This window comes from Homalodisca vitripennis, chromosome 6, assembly GCF_021130785.1.
Source record: "Homalodisca vitripennis isolate AUS2020 chromosome 6, UT_GWSS_2.1, whole genome shotgun sequence".
Classification (NCBI taxonomy): Eukaryota; Metazoa; Arthropoda; class Insecta; order Hemiptera; family Cicadellidae; genus Homalodisca; species Homalodisca vitripennis.
The window spans coordinates 114,058,404-114,085,574 of NC_060212.1; the positions used below are offsets into that span (position 1 = coordinate 114,058,404).

A 27,171-nucleotide genomic window follows, 5' to 3' on the forward strand; every position below is an offset into this window, starting at 1 on the left:
TGTTAACTCTGTCTACTCTAAAACAGAAATCATTATGAACATTGTTCCCAAGATATGGTAACTTAATGTAATGTAAATAGCTTATTGAAGTGAGAGGAGATACAATGGTAAGTCTATCACATCTTGAGCTTGGTAAAATAATGCGTACATATACCTCCATTTTGTAACTTGATTTGATCTCAAGCAACGAGATCAAATATATTTAATATCAATAATACTTAAAATTAATTTCTTACTGATATGTTATCCACACTCGTACCAATAACTCCACTCCAAAATAAGTTCCATGACCCTTTTTAGCAACAGGTCCCTTATATCTGACGACAGCAGTTTCCGGAGGATGTAGTTTGTTTCCCCCCACACAAAATACATTAACTACACTTCCAACTTCTATAGAGCACAATTCTCTACAGCGTATTTCGTCTTGAAGAATTTGCACTCTTTCCAATGGAGATGAAATAGCTTCCAGCAATGGCCAAAGAACTTTAGTGACAGGCAACAACCTATCAAAGCGACATATCCATTCATATTGTTCAACAGTTTCATCATAACTTGATCCACAAACTACAACTTTAACAGCACATAACTCATCTGATATTTTATGATCTACATGAACTAAACTTCCCATAAAAAGCGTAATTATATCATTACTACCATCCCTTTTAGTCACAACTGTGTTTTCAGCTACCATACAATATAACATTTTGACAAACTTCCTTCTTGAGGTCATTATTTTACTAACTCAAAAAAGTGCTCCTAATATTTAAAAAGGATTAAAGTAGCATACATTTATAAGAAACAAGCATTACATCATGCCAGTGACATGCAATATATTAAAGTTTTAACTTAGCATTCTCAAGTGATCGTAGTGTAATATAAACAAGTTTACTAACACAACTTTTAAGATTAATAAATTTTAAACTCCACTAGAAGTTTCACGTAAATTATACGCAATGTGTCCAATTTTCACTAAAAATACCAATTAAAATTACTGGCGAACGCTCCCAACCACTAACACCAAACATATGACAATGACAGAATCATGAACGACATTTTACACTTTACAAACATCAGTGAATTTGATTGAATCAGTGACACATTACAGCTGCTACCAGTATTACGTTTTCAGATTGCCTCAGCGGTAGTACAGTAAAAAAGCATACGACGTTATGAATTTTTAAGTGTATTGTATTTTTCATAAACAATTGTATGATTGTTTGTATATTGTTGCCTTGTCAATATTACAGTAAGCTAAGATCAGTCACTTGAAACGGGTGCAACTCCTTAAGTTCTTTGATATAATAACACCTAGCATTAATCCTTTCCGAAGTATTAGCTTTGATTTATTTATTTGCTTTATTGCACGGTAAACAACATCTTACAATAATTGACATAAACAGTATGTAACATTACCCATAAAACGCTAACAAGAGAAAGAACTAATAGAGAGTAATATATACATATTATATATATATATATATATATATATATATATATATATATATATATATATATATATATATATATATATACGCATTATATATAAGTTAATACAATCAACAGTTGTTCCTTGGTCTCGCTGGAAGGACCAGGTGGAGAAGGACTTGCGGAAATTGAGAGCGGGTCAGGGGGATTGTGAAGACAGGGACAGGGAGAGATGGAGGCAGCTGGTTGGCGAGGCCAAATACCACCTAGGGTATCCATGGCCATGGGAGTAAGAGTAAGTAAGTAATACAATCAAAGGTTATAAACGTACAGATTTCAAATAAGTAACCGTACAGCTAATAAACTTAACACAATGCGAACTTAAAAATAACATAAACAATTTTGAAACAAACAATATAAGAGTACATTTTAAAATAAATAGCAGCTATAACACCAGGAAATAAGATAAACCCAATAATTAAAACAATAAAAATGGAAATTGAAGCAAGTGGGTATGTTAAAGTATGTGTGTGTTATATTGAATATGTCCAAGTTTGAGATTTTGCGCGCAGATTTGCATGTTTTAGAACACAATACATTGATTGCTTTACAAGCCATATTCTTGGTATTGCATGTGAGTAAGCCTAGGAAAGTTCTAGCTAACCACATCGTGTCTAGAACTTAGTACTGAGAAGGATCTCCCCGGACCCGTACCCTCAAGAGGACTAGGCCACCTCCGCCATACTTGTACGGGGCCCGGCCGAATATTTATCCGGGGCGCATCATAGCTGAGTACGGCCCTGGTTCTTACACATCGAGTACTACATATAATAGTCAACTGTTGTCAGTTAACCCTCTGACTGAGTGTTGACTGCTAGGACGTTTTCCCTAAAGCTAGATGTAAAATTCCACAGCTTGACCACATCCTCTCTAGTTCTTAGACAGTAAAGAAATACGTGAAAGTAAAAAATACACCTTTTTTAAATAACTAATTCGGTGAAACTAGGCAGAGTTATTATTCATTTTTATACTCTTGTCGGTCCTACTTATATATAATTTGGTTACAAAAATTAGTGGTCAAAATAAAACGTCGAAAATAAAAAATCGTTTCTAAAATCGTCTATGGAAACTTTGAACATATTATTATATTAGAGTGATATTTAGTAAGATCAATGTTTACCTACACCGTTTTATAATTTAATAAGAAGCCAGTATTATAAATTCTGGTTTTACCCAATATATAAAATATGCAGTTAAAGGTACTAATCATTAAAAGTAATTAGGAATAATCATTAGTCAAAAATCTTTTTTCATGTTTTCGTACATTAATACGATTAATACTGTCATATACATACATTAAAATATTGTACTTACTGGATAGTGCTCAACTGGTTTTTATTTCCAGTAATCAATAAATGTCTCTTTCTACTTTACAGTTTATATTTATTTTTTAACTTAATGTGTGTAAATTAATTACAGTTAACTGGTATAACAAAACACATACCTTTAATATTTTGTTGTACAATTTTATTAGAATTAGTGAATTAGTATTTAGTACACTAAACTTTGATTTTACTGTACTAAGCTAAAGATAATTGTGTGAATTAAGGAACTAAACTAGCATCGTGAATATTTTGGCTATAAAATATCACTGGCTTTGAATTCTTGAAATGATCTATGTTCATTCCAATTAAATTTTAACAATTAGATCCTTATAACAAATTATTGAAATTGTTCCTAAAATTTTTAGTTTAGGCTCAGCCCACAGAGATGATGGTGAATGGTTCTTTAGTTTTATAGAAGAGCCGAAAACCTATATTGTTAAATCAAATTTGTGGTAGATAACCAGAATGCAGTATAAAATCAATAGTATTTTTCAATTTGCTACATAAGCGAATTTTGAAAATAAGAAAATGTGATTACTATTCTTTATATACGTGGTGATGTTATTTTTAGGAATTGGTATAGTTAGAATATGGAATTTATCAAAATAATTCTACTTTGTAAGATTTTAGGGTAAGATAGCTTTGAGTAGGTGGCAGCTCTGCTCACAATACACAATACGAAGAGTACAAAGTAATACAGTACAGAGCAGACGAGCTGACAGCGATAGAACGGGTTAAACTTGGATTGTAGTTATCTTTCGCAGTTCTTTGCCAACCAATTGCCAGATAGTTGTAGAAGAAGTAACGAATATAAATCGAAGTTCTAGAAATGGCAGCTGAAATTAAACCTGCCCCTGCTAATTCTGGTGATAGATTCAGTTCTACGAAGAAACCTGTCTTATTGTCTAAATTAGAAGGGTGTAATGATGACATTAATCAGGCGATATTTATTCCTGGTCAAGATGGTGTTATCAGCGTTTCAGATGACAGGTCAGTAAAAAGACCTGAGTATTATATTTTAGGTCTTAGTATTAAAATATTTCAAGAAATAAGTAAGAGAAGTTATCATTCACATATGTTTAATCTTATTATTGTTACAGTAACCTATGAATAGAGCTTAGTTCCTTAGATGTTAACATGCTAAAAGAAATTGAAGGATTTGCTTATGTTAAAAGGAGGCTATAAGTTAAATTATTTGATTTCATTGATACAAAAACAAAGGTTATATAGGCCTTTGGATATAATTAAAGTTCTAATTGAGAGAACATTCATTCAAATCATAAGGAGGTCCAAACATGAATAGAATATGCTAAATACTTAAAAGCCAGCAAAGCTGAGTTAAGGCGAAACCATGACCACTCAATGAACCGGAGGCCGAAAGGCATACACCCCTCATCCTCTGTTCTGAATTTGGATAAATGCGAAAGTAATGGCTGAAGTGACAAAAGATGAGTTTTGCGTTATTAACTTATTGCTGTTGTTCTAAACAAAATAATTTAAGGTTTCAAGGAGTGGAAATGACAAATAGCTGAAGTTACAGAACATTAAAAAGTGGAACTACTTTTCTCCTGTGGAGTAATATTTCCTTGTGCTGGGTGCCACATGGTCTTGTGAACGTAAGTAAAACTCGTATACATGGGTTGTTACTGACATGAGCCGTTGCTACATTTTTGGATACATAATGTAATAGAGGAATTTGACCCAAATAAAGACGTTCATTCAGATCTTCTGAGAATAAAAGTTTGTAAGCCTAGCAGTAGCAACTTCAGTGCCATTTTTGCACTTTTTGTCTTCGGTGCTGCCCTGCTCTGATGGCGACATACGATAAACATCCTCGAGGTAGTACCTATCACTATAAGATCAAATTCTAGAGTGTCTCATCACGAATTCCTCAGGCCATTACTGCTACCTAAGAAACTCAACTAGAAAAAAAATTGTACATTAATTTACACGTTCATAGAAACATAAGCCCCATTGGGTACACACAATCTTTCACGACTGTCGTCGTGTTCCCAGACAGTTTTTTTGTGCTAGATTACCATCTGCCACAGCAAGTACCTCCGGCCACTGTATGTCAAGCGCTGAGATTTATATAATATGTCCGTTGTGGGTTAACCTACTTCTTCTATGGGGCGGCCTATTAATTGCCATGCACTTAAGCCTCAAGGACAGATCTGGTGTTGCCACACATATTTATATGTGAACATGACAGCCTTTAAAATCTGGTATGCTCACACTTGGCGTTTCAGCACATTCAATAATAATAAAAGACTTTAATTTGATTAAAATTATAAAAAAATAAAATTAAATTGTGCGGTAGTTTTGTACCAATGGAAACAGGAGATTCCATTGTGTAGAAATATATGGGTTTTGCACTCTAATAAGCGTTTTAATAAACAGAATAAATAATAGAAAGTTTCTGCTATATTAGAATAAGCATAAATAAATAAATAAATAAATAAATATATATATATATATATATATATATATATATATATCAATAAGTATTTAACAATAATTAATTACAGTCACTTGAAGAGTTCTAACAGAATCCATTACCAATAAAATTGGTGAATTAAATCTCTAAATTGAATAGTAAATCAGATGTTTAAACGTTCAACCATTAACAAAGTGTTTATGAAAATCAATTTTGTACTTTTATTACAATTATATCTCAGATTCATAAACCAAATTTTCAAATACATATATGTTGTTGTAACTGGGTTAAGTAGGACACTTGGACTTTTAATACTTTGTATCCTAAATTTCACATTAATTCTAAATTATTTTTTTATAAATTCTACATTACGGGTAGATTGTTATATGTCTGTTTATTATGACCTGTCTCTTGATTGAAATTTGGAAGGAATAATAATATACATGTATACATCTAACTACTTTGAACAGTTAATTAATTGGAGGCCACGTTGTGCTCAAATAATTAGTCATACTTTGTTAACTTGGTGAATAGACCTGAGACTCACATTGCGTCCATAATACCTTGATTACATTTTTTACTGCTCTACTCTAATAATTACACTTTTTATTTTATAATGATTGGTATTCCAGTTTGTTGTTGATTACCACAAAATGTGTTATAAAGACTTTGTCAAAATTATTTATAATTCAAACTTCTTTAAATGTTTGAAACTGATTACACTGATGACAAAATTTATGTTTGAATAAATGTTTTAACATTTTAATGTAAATTGTGACAAACTAATTCAATTATAAAACATGTAATAACAAACATGATAAATTTAAAAACAAACACTCCAATAATATACTCCAAGAATTTATGTAATTATTGATTTATTTGAACTAAAAAATGTTAGTTAATTTATATTGTTCTAGAAGTTAGTTTTGAACTAAATAAAAATGTAAAAACAATGATAAAATTAAACTTAATTTATAATATTTTTCTAGTTCTGTATATTATAACTTATATATATATATAATTGTTTATCTTCTTGGTGTTTAATAACCATAATTCTAAATTTAATTCAAATTATATCTTTCAAGTAAGGTTTTTATTGAAATGATTTAATATATTTGCATTGCATCTGACATTAGAAAGGAAATCTGGTCAAATATTGTAGATTTTACTTAAGTTATGTAGTTCAGTTTTTATACTTAAGTTGCAAGCTATTAGTATACCTATATTTTTTACCATAATTGGTTTCTTCTTGATCTATTAACCCTTAAAGCGCTAATCTAAATTACTATCTATCTGAAAACGCTAAGACATAAAATTTTTTTTTTTAATTTCCCAATGCTAATTTTTGTTTCATATTCCTTGGTATTACCTTAATAAAAAAAAAACATGTAATATTACATATTTTTTAGTATTTTATACACACGAAAACATTTGAAATTTTGAATAAACTGCATTGCCGGATAATGTTCATAGGAACACTATTTGACAGATTGCATTACATTTATACAGGTTATTTATAATGAGTAAATTGTAACTGAAGTTTCTGTATAATTAAATTACATAAAAATAAATAAGTTCTGTATAAGATTTTGAAATGTAATAATAAGAAATTCAACACAAACTTATTTATACGATAGCCTACAAGGGAAATTAAACAAATATTGTAATTATAAACCTTATTTATTTAGAATAAATAAACTGGACTTGTATGGTGAAACTGGTATAAAATACAAAACAAATAATTGAAAAAAAATATTACACATGATATACCAAAAATGCGCTCATTCGTCAAAACTTGGATCATCTGGATTAGCCATTATAACAAAAAATTATACTAAATGTTAGTAAAAACAAACTAAAACACTATTAGAATAACAACAGACTGATTCAAAACACTTTGTTTAACAATATATAACCAACATACGACCAACACACACGTAGTTAAACAGCTGAATGAAATGAACGTGTCTGTAGGCGTATGCCGCGTCACAGGCCATACAAAAAATGGCAGCGATTGCTTTCAACCCGAGTAGATAGGCTAACGTTACAAAGTCCACCAACGGTGACAAATCGTTTTGTCTAGTCCCGACAGTCGAAAAGAACATCGACCTGCTCTCTTACGGAAGTTTTAACAACTAATTCTTCGCCATTTCAAAAGTAAAGCTTTTGCGTTTGTAGACGTTATCTGCGTTTAAAGCATCAGCAGTTCCGCGTCTATAGGCGTTAGCCGCGTTGGAAGGGTTAAGTAATTTTTAGTTCAACTTTATTATTAATTCATTATTTCTTGGTTAAAGGCTGTCACTTTTATGTTGCTTTAGGCCTACTGTCACGTAACTTATCTTGTTGCAGCTACAAAGAGGGATACTATCTCGTCTGGTAGGAAAGGACTGGGGCTTTTCCTAGTGCACCGGGTGCAGCTCTAGATTGTTGCCTCAATCTTACCCCTGGATATTGTCAATCGGCCTATGGCCTACAGTCGTCAGAAAGCGGAACTGTGGTCAAACTACAGCAGTGGGCACGTAGAATTAGCATCCTGATTAAGGGGGATGCTCTGCACATGATCTCTGTCAGGTGCCACAACAATTTTCCTTTGACAAACCCTTTAGGATTGTGATTCCTCCTAGGGACGATTGGTGGGAGGGAAGGAAACCTCTTTCACCATCGGAGCTTGGATGGTTTACAGACGGCTCTAAAACAAAAACCTGTACAGGCACTGGAATTGTGGGGGGGTGATACCATGCAGGGAGCTGGTGGCCCCTATGGGTCCTTATCCTACAGTTTTTCAGGTGTAGGTCACAGCCATTATGAAGTGTGCTCCTGAGAATCTTTGTCTGTGGTGTAGGAGAAAGATGATCAATATTTTCATGGATAGTCAGGCAGCACTGATGGCGCTGGACCCTTGTGTGTTCAATTCCAAACTTGTCTGGGATTGCTATAAAGTCGCTTCTTTCCTTGGCTTGCCAGAATAAACAGTGTGACTGTTAGGTTCCTGGTCATGAGAGGATCCCTGGGAATGAAAGAGCTGGTGCCCTGGCCAACCGGGGCTCAGCGTCAATTATGACAGGTCCTCAACCGTTCTGCAGTATTTCAAGGTGTGAATCCTTTGGGACTGTCTCGAAATGGGTTCACGCCAAACATGAGAGAAGGTGGAGGTTGCATCCGGGCATGAGAATGAGCAAAATGGTACTACAGCCGCCTTTCTCCAGGGTGGTGTCTGACCTTCTCTCTCTGAGTAGATTGACGACTACTCGGGTTATAGGTCTGATTACGGGACATGGTCATATGAGGAAGCATCTTGACAGAGTCAGCATCCTTCAGGACGATCCGCTCTGTAGAATGTGTGACGAGCAGTAGGAAACTGCTGAACACCTGCTCTTTGATTGTCCTGAAATAGCAAGGGAGTGGTATGCTATCTGTGGTATTTTCAGGTGGTGAATTTCCCCAGGAGGACCTGATAGGTTGTTTGCAGCGGTTTGTGGAACTGCTGAAATCATAGACTGGTAGGCCTTATGGTGTTCTTTCGGGGGTGCGCAAGAGGCGCCCCTTAGAAGAAGAAGAACTCCCACTATATGCCTGTAGCTGCCACCTGTGTGTACTTATAACTGTTGTTATGTTGGCAGGACTGTGAGAGTGTGGCTGAAGAGGGACTCTGGTCAGTACTGGCCCAGTATCTGTCACTACATGCCTGTAGCTGCCACCTGTGTGTATTACTGTGCAGAGACTAGACAGCTGTTTGTAGGTCAAGATAACGGCTCCATATTTGTGAGTTGTGTTTATTTTGTTGTATTCAATAATAATTGTTAAGTAATTTGTACACGTTCAAAACGACGTGTACCTGATTCGCTTTGCTATGCATTTCCTTATTGTTGATTTGTGAAATCTACGCTTAAATAAATACCTTAGACCATTGTATGCACCATCGGGCACACGGTTGCATAATTTTTAAGGCAAATTAATTTTTAGGTAATCCTTGGCATACTCAGAAAAATATTAACTAGATACATAGGTAATGAAATAATTTTTTTGTAAAAAATTGCAAATCCTACATATGTTTCTTGTTATACTAAGACGTTTAACATAAAACAAGGTTATGGTGTTTTACCATTATTATTTAAAAATTCTACTGCAAATAAAAAAGTCCAGAAATAAGCAATCGTCGTGAGCGTGTTTATCTATATTAATAAAACATGCAGTAATGGGTTACATGCATGCACAACTTTAATGTGTTAAATATTTGTAGTGACAATACCGCCTAATAATCCACCCGATATGTAGCAAAATTCCATCTTGTAAATGTTATTGTATAGGCGTGTTCATTATTACAAAAAAAGTATATATACAATAATAAACCTTTTTATTTCGTACAATGTGCATTTCAAATTCTAAGAATTTATCATCAGGTACAGGTTTTAGGTTAAGGTAAATTATGAAAATAAATAATTGAAAACAAATTGTCATGTTTTAACTACCAAGGTTTTTTTTTGTGTATTTCTTCGATAATACATTAATCATGCTTGGCTTGTATCCATTATTTTTGCCAATGTATTTAATAATATTTAATTCTTTATCAAAATCTTCAGTTTGGAATTTCGTGTAATCTGTCGATCATTGACCCACATGGGTTTGATGAGAAAGGAATAACTAAATCTGTGTTTGTTGGTTTTCTGCAAATTTTTAAATTGTGCTTTTTGTTGATGTTGGTTATAGTCAGATCAAAGTAGTTTATTGCATTATTTGCTTCAATTTCACTAGTAAAATTTAGATTATGATGGATTTGGTTTAAGTATTTTTTGGACATTTATATTTCTCTTTCATTTCCTTTGAATAGACAAATTATATCATCAACATATGTGTAATAAAAATTTATTTGTGTTAGATATTTGTTTTTATTACTTAATATAAATTTGTTGTCTATGTTGTCGAGGAATATATCAGCCAGTGGTGATCCCGTTGGTAATCCTTCATGTTGGATGTAGTAGTTGTTGTTAATAATGTAAAGTAATTTTGTCTTAGAGTTACTTTTGTGAGTTCAAGTATTTTTTCAATTTCGTGTGCATTTAGAATGTTTTTTTCTGTAAAATTATTTTTAATTGTAAGTATTGTTTCTTGGATTGGAACATTTGTGTATAAATTTGTTACATCGAAGGATACAAACTTAATGATCTATATTATTAATTTTGGTTACTAGGTCAATGCTGTTTTTCAGTCTTATGTCAGTTTTAAATTTGTAATGTTCTTTACTTTTGCTTTCCAAGTATTTTGCTAAATTATAAGAAGGAGCATTTTGAAAATTTACTAGTGGTCTTATTGGGTAGTTTTCTTTGTGAATTTTTAGCAAACCTTTGAGGATTGGTACAGAAGGCTTCATCATTTTTAAATTCTCTTTTTTATTTGGGAAAACATGATTAATTTTGTTTATACATTGCTTGACATCTTTTTGAAAAGATTCTGTAGGATCATGATTTAATTTTGTAATATTGTTACGAGGGCTATTCGGAAAGTTGATTACGTTTTGCGCTGTGGCCACTAGGGGCAGGACTAGCACGGCCATCTTGGTGTCAGGACGTCCCACCGCTCAGTGGCTATCCAGCCGTGCTAGCGGGAAGTTCGTGTTGTAACGCATCTAGTCACAGTGCCTGTTTGAAATGTCTGCCGCAATTGAAAATCCCGCCAACTGTGAGGTGCGCGCAGTAATTAGGTTTTTGACTGCCAAAAACTGTAAGCCTATAGAAATCTATCGGCAGTTGTGCGAAGTTTATGGGAACAACATTATCACTGAAGGTGGAGTGCGACAATGGGTCATTAAGTCTAAAAATGGCCGAACAAATGTTCATGACGAAGAGCGAAGTGGAAGACCCAGCATAGTGACTGACGAACTTGTTAAGAAAGTTGACTCAAAGGTCCGAGAAAATCAACGGTTATCCATAACGGAACTCTCGCTTAGTTTCCCTCAAATTTCACGAACTTTGTTATACGAAATCATCACTGATAAGCTTGGCTTCCACAAGTTTTGTGCAAGATGGGTACCGAAAATCCTGACCGACGTCCACAAAAACCAGTGCATGGCTGCAGCGTTAACAATTTTGGATGCTTAAGACAAAGAGGGTGAATCACTACTCGATCGCATCGTAACTGGCGATGAAACATGGGTGAAACATGTTAACTGCGAGACCAAATTGCAGTCAATGGAATGGGGATACACAAGTTCCCCTCTCAAACCAAGAAAATGTTTGCAAACAATGTCGGCAAGAAAGGTTATGGCGACCGTTTTTTGGGACAAGAAAGGTATAATTCTTGTTGATTTCCTGGAATGAGGCACTACAATCAACTCAGAAAGGTATTGCCAAATGTTAAATAACCTCAGAAGAGCGATCCAAAACAAGCGTAGGGGAAAGTTGAGCTCGAAAATTCTGTTGATTCACGATAACGCTCGACCTCACACGTGAAGTTCTCGAATCATTCCAAGGGGAGTTGTTTCCTCATCCACCATACAGCCCAGATCTTGTTGGATACCAAGTGACTACCACTTGTTTCCAACAATGAAGAAGTGGCTGGCAACGCAGACGACGACGCAGAGCTGTAGCAAAAAGTGACAAACTGGTTGAAGACACACGCGGCAGAATTTTATGAGGAAGGCATTGTCAAGCTCATCCATCGATATGATAAGTGCCTAAATTTGAATGGCGACTACGTTGAAAAGTAGTATTTAAGTGTGGCTTTCATATGTATATAATAAAAATGTTTTCCTATTCTTTGTTAATTTTTAATTCCAAAATGTAATCTACTTTCCGAATAGCCCTCGTATTAAAATAAAATTTTATCTGTGTAATCATTTTTGTTTAAAATTACAATTGAGTTACCTTTTTCAGCTTTACATATAACCAAATTATCATTTCATATTTTGTTGTTTATTAATTTTACACTTTGCTTGATTTTGTTTGTCTACAGGTAAACGTGTAATCCCTTTTTCACTATTCAGTATCAGTTTGCTTATATAATCTTTCTATTTGTTGGGTGTAAATTATATTTCAGTCCCTTGTTAAGAAGCTCTGTTTCATTTTCTGTAAATGTAATATTTGACTTATTAATAATACGTGGGTGAAATTTTGTTTTGAATAATAATAATTTGAAGTTTGAAGTAAATAAATCAATTATTTATTTACTTCATTTGCCTTAACCTACAAGTACCTGATGCTGAATTCATTGAATTCGAAATGGTCATTGTACAAAATGAAATCTTGCAGAAAGTGTTAAAAGATGTATTATTGTATATTATATTATTGCTCTATAATTCCGTAATACTGATTTATATAAAATTAAAAACTATGAATCTTCCTGTGAATGAATAGATGGCTACATCATATAGGAAATGAAATGTCCAATTTAACACATTTTGTTTTAAGAATATAATATTATTATTTAATAGCTTGAGTTAAAAAGGGTTTTTTGGTACATTTGATCATTATGTTTATTGTCAAAAGTGTTTTGTATACAATGTGTGTCATAATTTGAATTTTGTCATATATCTAGACAATGACGATGGGAGTAAAAGTTTACTAGCTTTGGTGCAGTCACTGCCATGTTTATAACATAGAACCAACAACCAATAGCTCATATACCTCCATAAATGACCACCAACAAGAAGTATAACTTCTACCACAATAAAACATTCTTCAGTTTCATAATGAAAATAATTAAAGTCCTATACTAAAAGACCCACTAAGGAAATGGTACCACTATCTAATCGTGGGCTATGAAGTTTTTACCAAAGCCTGTTGTTATATTGGTGTCTGATCCAAATCCTCGAACTTCTAAAAATATATACTGCATCAAATTATATTCTTTTTAATCAACTCCCTTCATGTCATGCTAACTTTAGAAATTGACACGTAACCAAATATAATATTCTATTTAGGTACGTTTGTATTTATAATTATAATTTAGTATGAAACAAGAGTTACCATTGCTCTATAATTCTTTAACGCTGATTTATATAAAATTAAAAACTATGAATATTCCTGTGAATGAAAAAATGACTAGGTCCTATAGGAAGTGAAATGTTAATTATAATCAGCATAGCTTCTGTTTCAGCAATTGTTCTAATTTTAAAGCTAAGACGAATGTGACTCTTACCAATCACAACTTTCCTTTGAGAACACACTTTTTTCTCCCTTTAGCAAATGCAACCATTTTGCATAAAAAAAATGTAACCATTAAAGTACAAAAATTGTTTTACAAATTTTTATGAAAATAATAATGAAACATAGTTACATGATATCAACCCTCCGCCACCCCTCAATCTTGTGTTACAAGACTAAGATGACTCTACTACATACAATTTGAAGGGCCCAGCCGAAAAGAATGTATAATGATTGCAAGGCGTAATGTGCTGTAGCTATCCACTCTGCTTGCCTCAGAAGTAAAATTTAGGAGATTCGTCATAGAGAATTTCGACCCAGCTGGTGTCCAATCTGCTTGACCTCAGCAGTCAAATGTGGAGATACGGGAACGTAGAATTTCGACCCAGCCGGTGTCCAATCTGCTTGACCTCAGCAGTCAAATGTGGAGATACGGGAACGTAGAATTTCGACCCAGCCGGTGTCCGTAATAATATTTATCATCCTCCACTCTTCTTTACTACATTCTCTGACAAGATACCATACACTAACATCTGGCCAAACTGAGCCAGAGGTGGCACATTCTTATTCGCCTAAACGGGGTAGAAATCTGGTCGCCATGCTATTAACAAGCTCTTTAACAATCTAGCATTCGTTTCATTATGGAGGAAAATCCCAAATGAAGGTGGGATCAAATTAAATTTGGCCTAAACTTTTAGCATGTTAACACTTCATTTTAGAATTTAGAATGATCAATTAATTTTTATTACCATGGAAATAATGAAAAATGTTTCTGATTGTTAGATTGTTTTGTTTACAAATATTAATTTTTAGCCAGCTAGTTTTTAGCAGAATTGCGTGCTGGCAGTAGAAGCTGTGTGGTAATGGTGTTGAACAAAAATACCACTGTAACTGCATTAATTCTGGAGCACTTTCCGCTGTAGGAGTATCCATAGGGGAGGAGGGGTTGGGGGTTGTAACCTCCTTATTCGAAGTAAATTTTAACTTGTGTTAAACTGAAATTAAACTCGTAGTCAAACCATACTCATAGTTCAGTTTTGTTTTTATTTGTTTTGTTTTATTCTTATCTATAACAGATAACATACAGTACAACACAAAACTTGCCTAGTATTTTTTTGGAATGAAGAGTTCAAGCACAACCAGTAGGGACTAAGAAATACAATAAAAACAGCCCCTTTTGCACACTTCCCGCGCTTCGAGTGAGAGAGACAACGAGTAATGGCATTGAACACTTACCAATCGATCATCACTTTGAACGGCTAGTTTGTAATAGTCTTAATATCATTCTTGTCTCTATTACTCTATTAATGTTGAAAGTAGTTGTGTATTAGTAACTTTTGTTAATGATAAGTGCTGACAGTGTTAGTATTAACAAAAAAAAATAAAAGCACACCTTTTGGTTTGCCAATTGTAATGTTTTATCGCTGTTACTGTTACACTTCTCGCCTAGTTTCTACCAAATTGTCAAACTATGGTAGACAATTCTACAAAAAACTTAAGATAAGGGCAAATAGAAAATTTGATGTTTTCAAAATGTGTTTCTTATAGTTGATCTATATATAGAAATAAAATTACTATTAAGTATGCAAAAGTTATGCAATGATATAGGAAATAGGGTGGTCTCTTAATATCTGACTTGAGATTCGTATTCTTTAAACTTTTTTATTTACACAAGGGAATGTTGTTTTTGTGATGTTAATAAATAGTAATAATCAAAAACACTATTAGCAAGTAAATGTTAAGCTTATATTCAAATAATCTCGACAATTTCAAACAAACAGTAAATATCTATCAGACCTACCGATAACGTTTAAATTTGGTCCTTAATAACAGTAAGCTTGAAACAGTTTTTATTTTAAGAAACAGATTTAAATTATTTAGGACCAAAATAGAGAATTGAATTATTATAAATGTTTAGATTTCAGTTTCTATTGTTCTATGACCTGGTATTTTAAAAACATTGTCGTTATTAAAACCAAAACTAATACAATGATAAATCGATAAAGAGGGGAGGGTTAAAGCACTATCTGGCTGAAAACTATCCTCTAAAACTCTCTTGCGGCCGGCCCGACTCCAGACTATTAAGGAAAACTTTGCGCAACAATAATTCTATTGTAATTTCGAAGAAAGAATCCCCAGAAAACTATTTCATATCTTAGTCTTGACTCATTTACACTGTTTTAAGAAACCCTGACAGTCCATGGTCAACAACGTCAAAAGCTTTATTTATCTCAGAAAAAGAAACAAATTGTTCTTTTTTTCTACATTTTCAAAATGTTGAGAACCACAAGTGCTACAGCTTTTCAAAGAAATAAAGACACAGCAGCAATTGTGGAGAGATTATGTTGAAACCTAAATTGAGAGTAACATATTACATTATTGGTTTCAAGAAAGAAGTAGTTTAGTAAAGAACTAAATTAGTGTACTGTATTACAATAATGCACGTTACTGTGTTCGTTATGCAGGAATATACAATTTTCTCAAATATTTTTGGGAAATTTTGAGTATTCAATATTAGTCTCAAGGTATTAAGATTAAAATTGTTATGTCTTTAGAATGGATAGTTTTATTAGTCTTCAAATATGTTGTAAAGACACTCTGAGCTGTAGAGGAATTAGTCAAGAAAGTCAAGATAGGGGATAGGTCAAATCATATTCATGGACAATTAAGTTTTTTGTTTACATTTTATTATAAAGTATTTTAACAGTTTGCTTTTGTAGTTTTTGTCATTTTATTTCATTGACAAGTAAGGAAAGGAAGTAAAACAGTCAGTGAAAATACTCTTTTTTAGAGAAGTGAGTTTATCTAGATTTTTAAAGAACTGGATTTTCTTAAAGGAAATTAAATTTAACATATTAATTAGTAACATGTAATTTCACAAACTTAAGATTGAACAGTGGTAAGACTGGCCTGTTTGCTGGAAGAAGAGGATTTAGATTTTAATCTACTACAGTTGTCAATAAAGTAATTCTGTTGAAGATTTCTTGGAGATCGTGTATGATATACTGTTGAGTTTCAACTCACCCACCTCTCGGTTAGATGACGAAGATGATAATTTTTAACTGTTGATAATTTTCTAGGTTACCCCAAAGGGTTCCAATTAGCAACAATTGAGTCCCTCGCGTGGTCCGATTTTACTTTACCGATAACTTGTTGTGTTCAAACATCTTTAAGTGCACAAAATATCATTGGGATATATTGAGTAGTTTCTGAGATAATGGGTTATTTATGTTATAATATTTAAGTTTAGGAAAACTGCAACAAAATAAAAATATAGAGACTAAACATTTATTTTAGTTACCTGATACATTCCAAGGTCATAGGAAAGCTTATCTGGGCCTTCTTTAGCTTAAAACTCATCTTCAAGCTTTCTCTTGGCAATTAATTTCTTCTGTCTAGCTTCTTTTTGAATGTATATTTTGAATGTAGTAGCTTTTCCACTTTTTGCACTTGCACTTTGGTAGGTTAGCTTTGTGAAGGCAGGATTGATTCATATTGGCTGGACTAACTATAACCATGAGTTTCCTTTTACCAACATGTTTCCTCTTTTAAAAATTCCATTTCGGTTTTGTCATTGTCACAAAGTATAAGTGTATAGGTGCACAAGAATACTCAATACTGTGTGTAAACAAACACTGAATAGATGTACAAATAAATAATACTCTAGACATAAACAAGAAAACAAATCTTTTGACCAATCATCTGTCTTGACTGTTAAAGCCTCCAAGTAAGCTGCCAACTTACGCAAAAAAAAAAAAAACATTACGAAGTATAGTGTGCACTACTTACAATGAATTTCCTCAGACTGGCCCAGAACCAATGTCATCCTTTTTTGCATGACATGTTTGAAAAAGCATTTAAAATACTTTCCTATGACATTTCAGCATAAACCTTATATAAAATTAAAGCTAATGTATAGAATAATTTCTAACAAAAAAAATTAAAATATATGTTTGCGCTTACCGACCTCCCTTAATGTGTAGTGATTCTTCAATTCTCGTGGGCCATTAATCTGTACAATATAACCATCTTGAAGTTCTTGGCTTTTATTTATAATTTCATGATTAAACAAGTTTTGCTCGTTATAAACTGATATTGTTTTGTTATTTAAAGGGAACGCTTTGTTAAAAGGGGTTTCAATGCCTGTTTTATTGAAAACAGTATTCCAAAATTCTACTTACAATATTTTTCGGGGAAGTCTTAATAGTTTTTCTTAATAAAAAGGTTTTACTTTAATTTATTCAGGTTGAGCATTATTGCTTCTGAGAAACTGCCAAATAAAAGGCATTCCTGGTCAGACAAGTTAGGTAGGAGAATGATAATTCTTGGAGCATTGGAAATATTTTCATTCAATACCATTAGTAAATTACTGCATATTTTTCCAATATTAATTTAATTTTTGTGAAGTTGCCTGACGATGGAATCTTCAATTATGAAAGGTTTTGCGATCATAAAACTAATTTTGGAAAATATGTAGTAATTTACTTGTGGTATTAAATGAGGTAGGAGAGCTAATGGGTTTGTTATGTAAAAGATATTATAAATAATATTAGCAATACTTTGCTTCCTCTGTCACATCTCAGGTTTATGCTTGTAATAGCTTTTCTTAAAGTTTTTGTTATGAGGAGTAACCTAACATTACAAACTCCAAATGAAATAGATTTGATTTTTCATCGATCTATATTCGTGTAACTGGTGTTCGCTCATTGTTACGTAAGTTATTTACCGATCACTTACTTGAGTTTGTGCCATACTTTGTGTATGAAAACCCGAAATTAGATAACCAAAGTAACAAGATATGGTGCTTTGGAAATATTTCACTAGAAGTTCGTACTCTCTATGTCTGTGTTTATTTCATCGCCGTGCCGTGCGTCTGTGCATGGACGTCAACCATTTATTATTACTTGAGAATAGGAATAAACTATTCTCAAGTAAAATAAAAGACATAAATTCAGGAAGCCCATTTTACAATTTATAATAGTTTCGTATAGATCTATGATTGAGGGTAAAAAATGGAGGATGTAACGTGTAGTTCTTAAGATAAAGCAGTTTTCTACAGCCTCTGTAAATTCCGTATTCCATCGTTTTTGTATATTTATGTGTTATCGGGTGGCCTCCAACAATTTTGACAATTTACGTTATAACAGTTTTGTAGGGCTTACAATAAAATAATACTTTCAAATGACTGCCAAACTTGTAATCATTAATATTATAGAATTTAAATATATTTCGAAAGAGTGTCCCCGGGCCGAAGCTTGACTGGGTGGTATAGAGAATTTCCAGGTTTTCCGGTATTAGTAAACCCCCCCTTCATCCTAGATTTACCCGTGGTCACAACTGTCAATGCATCAATTCTCCAATTGACTAAGGATCAAATGCGGTTGGTTTATGACCAAATCAACTGATGTTCAATAATAATACACATTAAAAGAATTTGTTTTGCTTTTCTAAAAGATAAGGCTGTTTCTATCCGAAATACAATATAGGGCTATTTTTGTTTTAGTTATAAGTTATTATAATGCACGGGAATGTAAGAAAAATACTCTTACAATTATCTGTATGTATTATCTGTAGTTCAAGTATGTATTTCTTCAATTTCATGTGAATTTAGAATGTTATGTTCTGTTAAATTATTTTCAGTTATAAGCATCGTGTCTTGGATCGGAACATTTGTGTACTAATTTGTTACATCGAAGGATACAAACTTACTGTTGTTGGGTATATCTATATCATTAATTTTGCTTACTAGGTCAATGCTGTTTTTCAGTCTTGTCAGTGTTAAATTTGTAATGTTCTTTAATTTTGCTGTCCAAGTATTTTGCTAAATTATAAGAAGGAGCATTTTAAAAATTTACTAGTGGTCTTATTGGGCAGTTTTCTTTGTGAATTGTTGGCAAACCTTTGAGGATCAATGCAGAAGGCTTCATCATCTTTAAATTCTGTTTTTTGTTATTCGGGAAAACATGACTAATTTTGTTTATACATTGCTTGACATCTTTTTGAAAAGATTCTGTAGGATCATGATTTAGTTTTGTAATGATCGACAGATTACACCAAATTCCAATGAAAACTGAAGATTTTTATAAAGAATTAAATATTAATTAATACATCGGCCAAAATAATGAATACAATCCAAGCATGATTGATGTATTACCGGTATCGAAGAAATGTACAAGGGCAGAAAATAAGAAGAAAGAGATATCAAATACATTCAAATCAGACTACCTTGGAAAACATTGCCACAAAACCAACAAATCATTCTATAAACAAGGATATCAGTTGGCTTTCAAAACTTCTACCAACCACTGCCTTATAATCAAAAACAAAGCAATTCAACAAACCAAAATCAAAATTTAACAATAGTGTAGTATACAAATTAAATTGCAATGATTGTCAATCCAACAATATTGGACAAACTGGCCGATCCTTCACAATTAGATTTAATGAACATATAAAAGCATTGAAAACATGATCAAATTCAAAATATGTAGACCATTTAAATAATACCGGCAATACATACACAAACATCGAAAACAATCTTGAAATTTTACACACATATAAAAAAGTCACCTATTATTAACTTTAGAACATTTTGAAATGTTCAAAAGTGCCAAAATTAATCCTAATATATTATTAAATGACAAATATTTTCTAACAAACAATTTATTATTCAATAGACTTTTAAACAATATACGTTGATCACATATAAAATTAAATACAACAAATTTAGCCACCAAGGTAGTTAAAACATACAAGGGCTGTTTTTTAAGTAAGGGCCGTTTTTTTTTTTTAATAAACAACAATTATTTTTTTCAAAATACATTTATTTTCAAAATCTATATACTTTTTTTATTTTTCTACATAGTTGCCTTGTTTGTTAAGGCACTTATCATATCTTAAAACTAAGTTTTGAAATCCCTCTTCAAAGAAATTTGCCACCTGCTCTGACAACCAGGAGTTCACGGCCGTCTTGACTTCTTCGTCGTCATTGTAGCGCTTCCCGCCAAGATGATTTTTCAAGTACCGAAAAAGGTGGAAATCGCTCGGAGCAAGGTCGGGGCTGTACGGCGGATGATTCTAAACTTCCCAGCCAAAAGAGTCGATCATTTCCTGTGTCCGAGCAGCGGTGTGAGGCCTTGCATTGTCGTGGAGGAGCAGAATTCCCTTTGTCAGCATGCCGCGTCTTTTGTTCTGAATGGCGTGTCGGAGACTGGCCAGGGTTGCGCAGTAGGCTTCTGAGTTAATCGTCATTCCTCGCGGCATAAAGTCCACTAGCAAAAACACCGCGCCTGTCCCAGAATACAGTTGCCATAACTTTGCGCCGCGACAGCGTTTGCTTGGCTTTGACTTTGATTGGAGATGTTGTGTGCCGCCATTCCATGGACTGTTGCTTTGATTCAGGAGTGATATGGGATACCCATGTTTCATCTCCTGTGACAATTCGACTCAACATGTCGTCTCCTTCCTCGTCGTAGCGGGTCAAGAAAGTCAAAGAACTGCTTAATCTCTTTTTTTGTGATCCTCAGTGAGGAGTTTGGGTACCCATCTTGAGCACAACTTTTTAAAGTTTAGGTTTTCTGACACAATTTTGTACAGTACTGACCTGGACACTTGAGGAAATTCCATAGAGAGAGTGGTTATTGTGAACCGTCGGTCCTCATGAATTTTTGCGTCAACTGCAGTAACCATATCTCCCGTGATCACAGATGGCCGGCCTGAGCGATCTTCATCGTGGACACTTTCGCGGCCATCTTTAAATTCTCTGACCCATTTCCGCACTTTACCTTCACTCATTGCCTTGGCACCATACACCTCACAAAGCTGACAGTGAATGTCAGCAGCCGACATGTTTCTTGCAGTCAAAAATCGTATCACTGACCGAATCTCACACGCGGCGGGTGATTCGATAATCTTAAACATTTTAAAGATCCACAGTAATGCATACAGGTTAGCTACAGAGCTGCAACTGACATGAAGTTGTTCGCTAGGAATGCCGGGAGGCGGGGCGCACGCTCGTTACGGCAGGAACGCGAACTACTACCGTGTACGGGAGAACGGCCCTTACTTAAAAAACAGCCCTCGTATGACAGTTGGGTTTCAATTATTTATTTTCATAATTTACCTTAACCTAAAACCTGTACCTGATGATCAATTCTTAGAATTTGAAATGTACATTGTACGAAGTAACAATTACATCAAAGAGTGTTAAAAAGGTTTATTATTGTATATATATTTATCAACACTTTTCGAGGCTACATCTCTTAATATGAAAAAAGTAATTTAATTAAATAAGGTAATTATCTTCCAGTCACTATCGCCATGACTGCCCAGTCAGTCAGTTGTGACCAGACAAAAAATATATTACAAAAAAATGTTTTGAGTAACTTGTGTATACCATCATTTAAGCTCCAAAATGACAAGACAACTTCACAGAACGTGTTACATTGCACTGATTTGACCCAGTTGTCCTTTATTACCATCATTACTCGGATATTTTTTAACCTCACATTGTAAATTACGAACAATTTATGTAAAGCTTCTCTTGTCTCCCGTTACTTTTACACTACATTAAAAAATGATAACAGTCTTAAATATACTATTTACAATATATAAACTCTAGATATTTACATTATAAACAGATTCCAGCATGAAACAGTGGTGAAACAATAAATTATGCAATGACTGGGAAGTCACCAGCATTGCTATGAGTCTGAACTGAAGTAACGGAAAGGTTAATATACTTCATCTAGAACAAGTTTGAAAAATTCAAAAGCAACACCAGAATTATTTTTGTGAGTTGTTCAGTCAAACGCTGGGCCATTGCTCTGAGTAATTTTAAAGCCATATTTTTTATTCCTTATTATTTTATAGTTATTTTTTTATATTTTGTTATTATTATTTTTTATTTATTTTACATTGTTTTTACTTGTCTAATAAAAAATACTCATTGTTAATCACCAGATCTTGAATACAGAACACGTAGTTCCTCATGGTTCTGTGTTAGGAACTCTCCTTTTCTTGTCACTACCAAAGTATCCTCAATGCATGTGTACACTAATGTTCTTCTGGCTAGAAATCAATCAAATAAAAAAGGTTATAATACAGTATAAAGATCCAATGTCTCGTTTGAAATTAATTAATTGCAAGTAATTATTAAACAAGAAGTAACTTTTTTATTTTGATCTGTAAAATTCCATGTAGCCTGTTTTAGATGTAAATTGTGCTGGGAAAACTATATTAATCAGTTATGGATCAACTTTCCATACATTTGCTTTTCTTGTTAGTAGACTGAACTCTTGCTCAACTATTCTACATTTATTATGTCTTTTGACCTGCATGAAAAAAGTATTCTTGGCAAAAGACATTTTTCTAAGGATTATTCCTTTTAAGAATCAGTAATGTATAGTCTTGGTAAATTTATTATTTATTTTATTAACTAAAATAGTTTTAGTATACCTATCTTGTCTTTTTTTTTTTTTTTTTTTTTTTTTACGGTCTGTACATGGTAAAATTAAAACTAATGAAACGTTTAATTGTGTTTAATCTTCAGTATTAATTTTATAGACACTTTTAAATTCCTAATTACAATAGTATTATTAGCTTTTCTTTACTGTTGTAATAAAACTGGTTGTAATTAAAAACAATATTTTAAAAATATACTGTATATGTTTTAATTCACTTAATAAGTAATCTATTATACTAATCAGTTGGTATTTGTATATTAATTAATTTTGAATTTGAATGTCAGACTACAATAAACAGGTAGTTTAAATTTTTTAAGCACGAGAAGATATAAGAATATTTGTCAATTATCATACCTATATCGCTTAAAGAATTTAAACTATTTGAAACTTAAAGATTAAAAACAAAAAGAAATGTGTTACAAAACAAGCATAACAAGGCTATAACTAATTGACTGTCAAAAAAAGTGTTACAAACAAGCTTAATAAGGCTTTGACTAATTGACTGTTATTTGTAGAGATGTTAAGAGTATACCAGGTAGTTAATTTTTTTTGTAATTAAAATTTTAAATATATTCATTGCATTGTAATGTATTTAGCGACTAATAAGTAGAACTGAGACTTTTAGTGGTATTATTATAAACTTCTATATTTTAATAATTTTAGATAGGAATGTTTGAACAGAGTTAAATGAGAAAAGAAATACAACAAGCAATAAATTAGTTTTGAAAGCCATAAATAAATTAAATTTATAAGAAGGTGATGAAGACTAGTTTTATGTGTTATTGAAATGCCAGCAACTGATTGACATAACTGATTGTGTCACCTATCTTTTTCTATGAATGACCTTGGTGTTAGTGCACTTGCTTAGTAATCACCAAGATACTGTTAGACTAAACAAGCAGACTAACTGGCTGTTCTTGTTCGCCAGGTTTGTTTGTTTAATTTAATCTGTTTCATTCCCACATGCCAACATTCTTTCGTTTCTGGAATGTAATCTCATTTCAGTCCCAAAATTGGTAAACAAGTGTTATCCTCATAAAAAGGTGAATAAAATTTAATTTTACAAACTCCTATCAACTTTTACATCCATCGTCTTGTATGTATTCTTTAGGAACAAAAACACTTGGGTGTTTATGATTGCTCGGACATAATTAATCGATAAAGGAAGTCAGTTAACTATAAAATTGTAGCATTTTTAAATTTCAAAATCAAAAGTACTATTTTATGAACATTTATGAAAAACTAATTAAATGAATAATGTTTATTTTTTAGGCAGAGTTTGAGCTGTTTAGTCATCTCTATCACTCAACTTCAAGTTAATATGATCAGGACCAATAATATTTTCTTACAAGCTACAAAACATGATAAACAAGTAAAAAATTATTTTAAACTAAGCTATATGTATGACACAATATCAATACAGTTATGCAATTATTATAATAATTAACAAATCTGCTATGAAAACAATGTTTGTATTCATAATTTTAACAGTGTTTTTTTATAATAGACCACTTTTTCAATATATGGGAAAAAAAGTAATGACAACAAATAAATGAGAATTGAGGTTATGTTAAAGACTTCTTTATTCAATAACAGTATATAGGTACAGTTTAAATATTATCAGGATTTAAAGAGAGATTCTTATAAAGCTTTCATGTTGTAGTAAAATATGAAAGAATAATGTCCGGTGCTGACTTTAAAGAATGTTTTAAGCAAATTTTTCAATCCTTTCAAAGTTTGCCGCTTTCATCAATCTTTATGTTTTAGTGTGTGCTTTTTTTTAAATGCAACTTGGATAGATTTTATTGTAGAAACCATAAACATTCTCTGTTTACCTGAAACTCTTTTGTACCTCAATATCCAATACATAAAAATATCTTCTTTGAAATTTTCCATTTAAAAGTTTTCCATTCTATACTTGAATTAATATTTACAACCATTTCCCAGCAAATATAAAAAGTAAAATATTTCTTAAACTGTTTGAAAAGGAGACAATAACTTTCCTTTTTGATCACTGATTCTATAGTATACAGGACTGTCTCAAACTTTTCTTCACGATCAATAGTATAAATTCTCTGAAGTCATGGGGTTTGGGCTGAAGTAGAGAATGTTGTTTTTCTTGTTCTAGTCAAACATTTTATATATACTGTAAGGTTAAAGTTAGTTTTTTAACTTGTCATTAAAAAAATGAAAATGTCTTGCATTAGTATAGTTTTAAGTTTTGACAGTGCACCTGTTTAAATATGAATGTATTGTGCAATAAAGATGACTTTAACAATTTATAAAATTTGATAAAAGGTAATATATTTAGTAAGAAACATATTTTATATTTTCTGTCAAGCTCCACTTTAAACATGTGAAAACAATATTACAATTTTCATCCTACAAATTTATGTTACAAACATTTTTGAAATTAATATAATGGTCTCTTTTCATTAGGTACTCTTTGAAAGTGGTTTGAAATTTTTAAAGATTGTTTTCATTTTTATAGTACTAGGAAGTTGATAAAAGAATTTAATTCCTGCATGTGATGGGTTTTTTTTGTGAAAAGTTCCAGCCTGTGGCAGGGAAACACATGCTTATCCCGGCTTCTGGTGTTATACTAACAAGTCAAACCAAGAGTAGATAGTTGCTAATTGTTTTTCTCAAGAAGTACTATTTCATATATCTGCTGACTCCAATTCTGATTGTTTTACGTCACAAAAATTACTTGTAAATGAAAGTACTACCGGCGTAATAAATAAGAATGTTAAAAAACAAAAAACATAAATATTTGTGCTATTTATTTTTTTATTTAGGCATATATAATTGTTTTATATTGATAACAAAAATGTCATACAATTATTAACATTAATTATCTACAGATCCTGAAAATTTTAAGAAATTTGGATAAAATTTGCCCAAGTTATATTAAAAACAATAAATAGTAACTTACATGAATTTTAGGCAAATTTTCATCAATCACACATAAATTTATATATTACGTAGTCAAGTATAAAACATAAAAATTTATATTTTTTGTGGAGATTTAAATTCTCTACAATTTGGTATATAGATATGCTAATTCGTCAAAAAATTATGTTAATGTAAATTTATTATGCAACAATGATACATCGTTGTGAAACAGGTTTTGGCAGAAACATGAACAACGATATATCACTGTGAAACCGTTTTTGGCAACGACACGTACAACAATCAATCGTTGTGAAGCAGCCTAAGGGTTAATGTCATCTATCTGATTAATGTTCACCATAGTTAGCATTTCTAACCATCCATTTCTATGTGCAGGAATATGTGCTGGAGGAAGACTTCAACCGGATGTCCGCAGTGCGAGAGTTGCTCGCTCACCAGAGCCGTGTGACAGCAGTACACTTTGCGCTCGGTCAGGAGTGGGTTCTCAGCATCGGGCGAGACAAGATGTTCCAGTATCACTGTTCCGAGACTGGCCGCACCCTCGGCAACTTCCTCAGCAATGCCTGGTGCACAGCTCTTGTGTATCCTTTACGTTGTCTATAGTAACTGCTGCTGTTCATTTGTATTGTGTTGGGATCACTTCTGGCTGGTTTATACCTTCCAGTTGAACCTGACCACTGGGCACAGCAAAAACCGATGTGTCACTTAAATCTGGGCAACCTGATGGATGTCCAGGAGCAGCACATCACTAACCGCAAATGTTGATATTCTGGGGTGCAAGGGTAATTCAATAGGTCTAGTCTACTGCGGGAGATGACTGTTGAAGTTTGGTGGGGTTTGATCCTTAACTATCACAGGTTCTTGCTAGCCTCAACAAGGGTGTGCAACCCCATGCCTGCGTTAACTGAAGAGGCGGGTTCAGAGCTGGCCTCCTCTTCTTCCGGGGGAACATAACTTTAAGGTTAGTGCCCTAATTCTTCCTCATGGATCTAGATAGGAGGTTCAGAGCTGGCCTCCTCTTCTTCCGGGGGAACATAACTTTAAGGTTAGTGCCCTAATTCTTCCTCATGGATCTAGATAGGAGGTGGCCCCTACCTCCTAACCTTACCCATCCTGAATATCCTGTCACTCCGGAAGCAGCGCTAAGGTTCTTATAGGACTTGGGGCAATTTATAAGCTTCTTGTCCTAAGAGAACAAAAAAAGAAATGCTTCAATGAGACCTTATTTTCTGGTTATAAAGACTTGATGGGAATTTTATTCCATTGAAGAATTTGTTGATTTATTAAATTTTGTATATGTGACAGAGAATAGTTGTTAATCTTGGATCTTATTTTTCTACATAAGTGCTATTACTGAGTACCACATGACAAGTTCGCACAGAACATTGTGTCATTGACAAGATCTATTG

At 32.8% G+C, this 27,171-nt stretch overlaps 2 protein-coding genes across 4 annotated transcripts in view; one reads left to right on the forward strand and one right to left on the reverse strand.

The window, feature by feature from the left end:
- The window catches only part of LOC124364753 (ubiquitin carboxyl-terminal hydrolase CYLD), an 84,021-nt gene extending 82,942 nt beyond the window's left edge, over positions 1-1,079 (reverse strand). The window contains exon 1 of one of the 3 annotated variants that reach the window (XM_046820469.1): positions 260-1,079. In XM_046820469.1, coding sequence (XP_046676425.1) covers positions 260-730 — 471 coding nt within the window. In that variant the 5' untranslated portion in view covers positions 731-1,079. The other 2 variants (XM_046820471.1, XM_046820472.1) reach the window with 2 other exon arrangements.
- Positions 1,080-3,499: 2,420 nt separating this feature from the next.
- Positions 3,500-26,731, forward strand: LOC124364756 (WD repeat and FYVE domain-containing protein 2). The gene is made up of 4 exons (XM_046820475.1): positions 3,500-3,800; positions 8,868-9,009; positions 26,138-26,343; positions 26,620-26,731. The coding sequence occupies exons 1-4, from the start codon at positions 3,640-3,642 to the stop codon at positions 26,714-26,716; spliced, it is 606 nt and encodes a 201-aa protein (XP_046676431.1). The 5' UTR covers positions 3,500-3,639; the 3' UTR covers positions 26,717-26,731.
- Positions 26,732-27,171: the final 440 nt, after the last annotated feature.

What these genes read in the sequence shown, in the direction of transcription:
- LOC124364756 (XM_046820475.1), top strand. Translation starts at nt 3,640, where the DNA reads ATGGCAGCTGAAATTAAACCTGCCCCTGCTAATTCTGGTGATAGATTC. An exon ending in ATCAGCGTTTCAGATGACAG is followed by an intron (nt 3,801 to 8,867) that starts GTCAGTAAAAAG and finishes TTATGTTGGCAG; the next exon opens with GACTGTGAGAGTGTGGCTGA. An exon ending in AAGATAACGGCTCCATATTT is followed by an intron (nt 9,010 to 26,137) that starts GTGAGTTGTGTT and finishes TTCTATGTGCAG; the next exon opens with GAATATGTGCTGGAGGAAGA.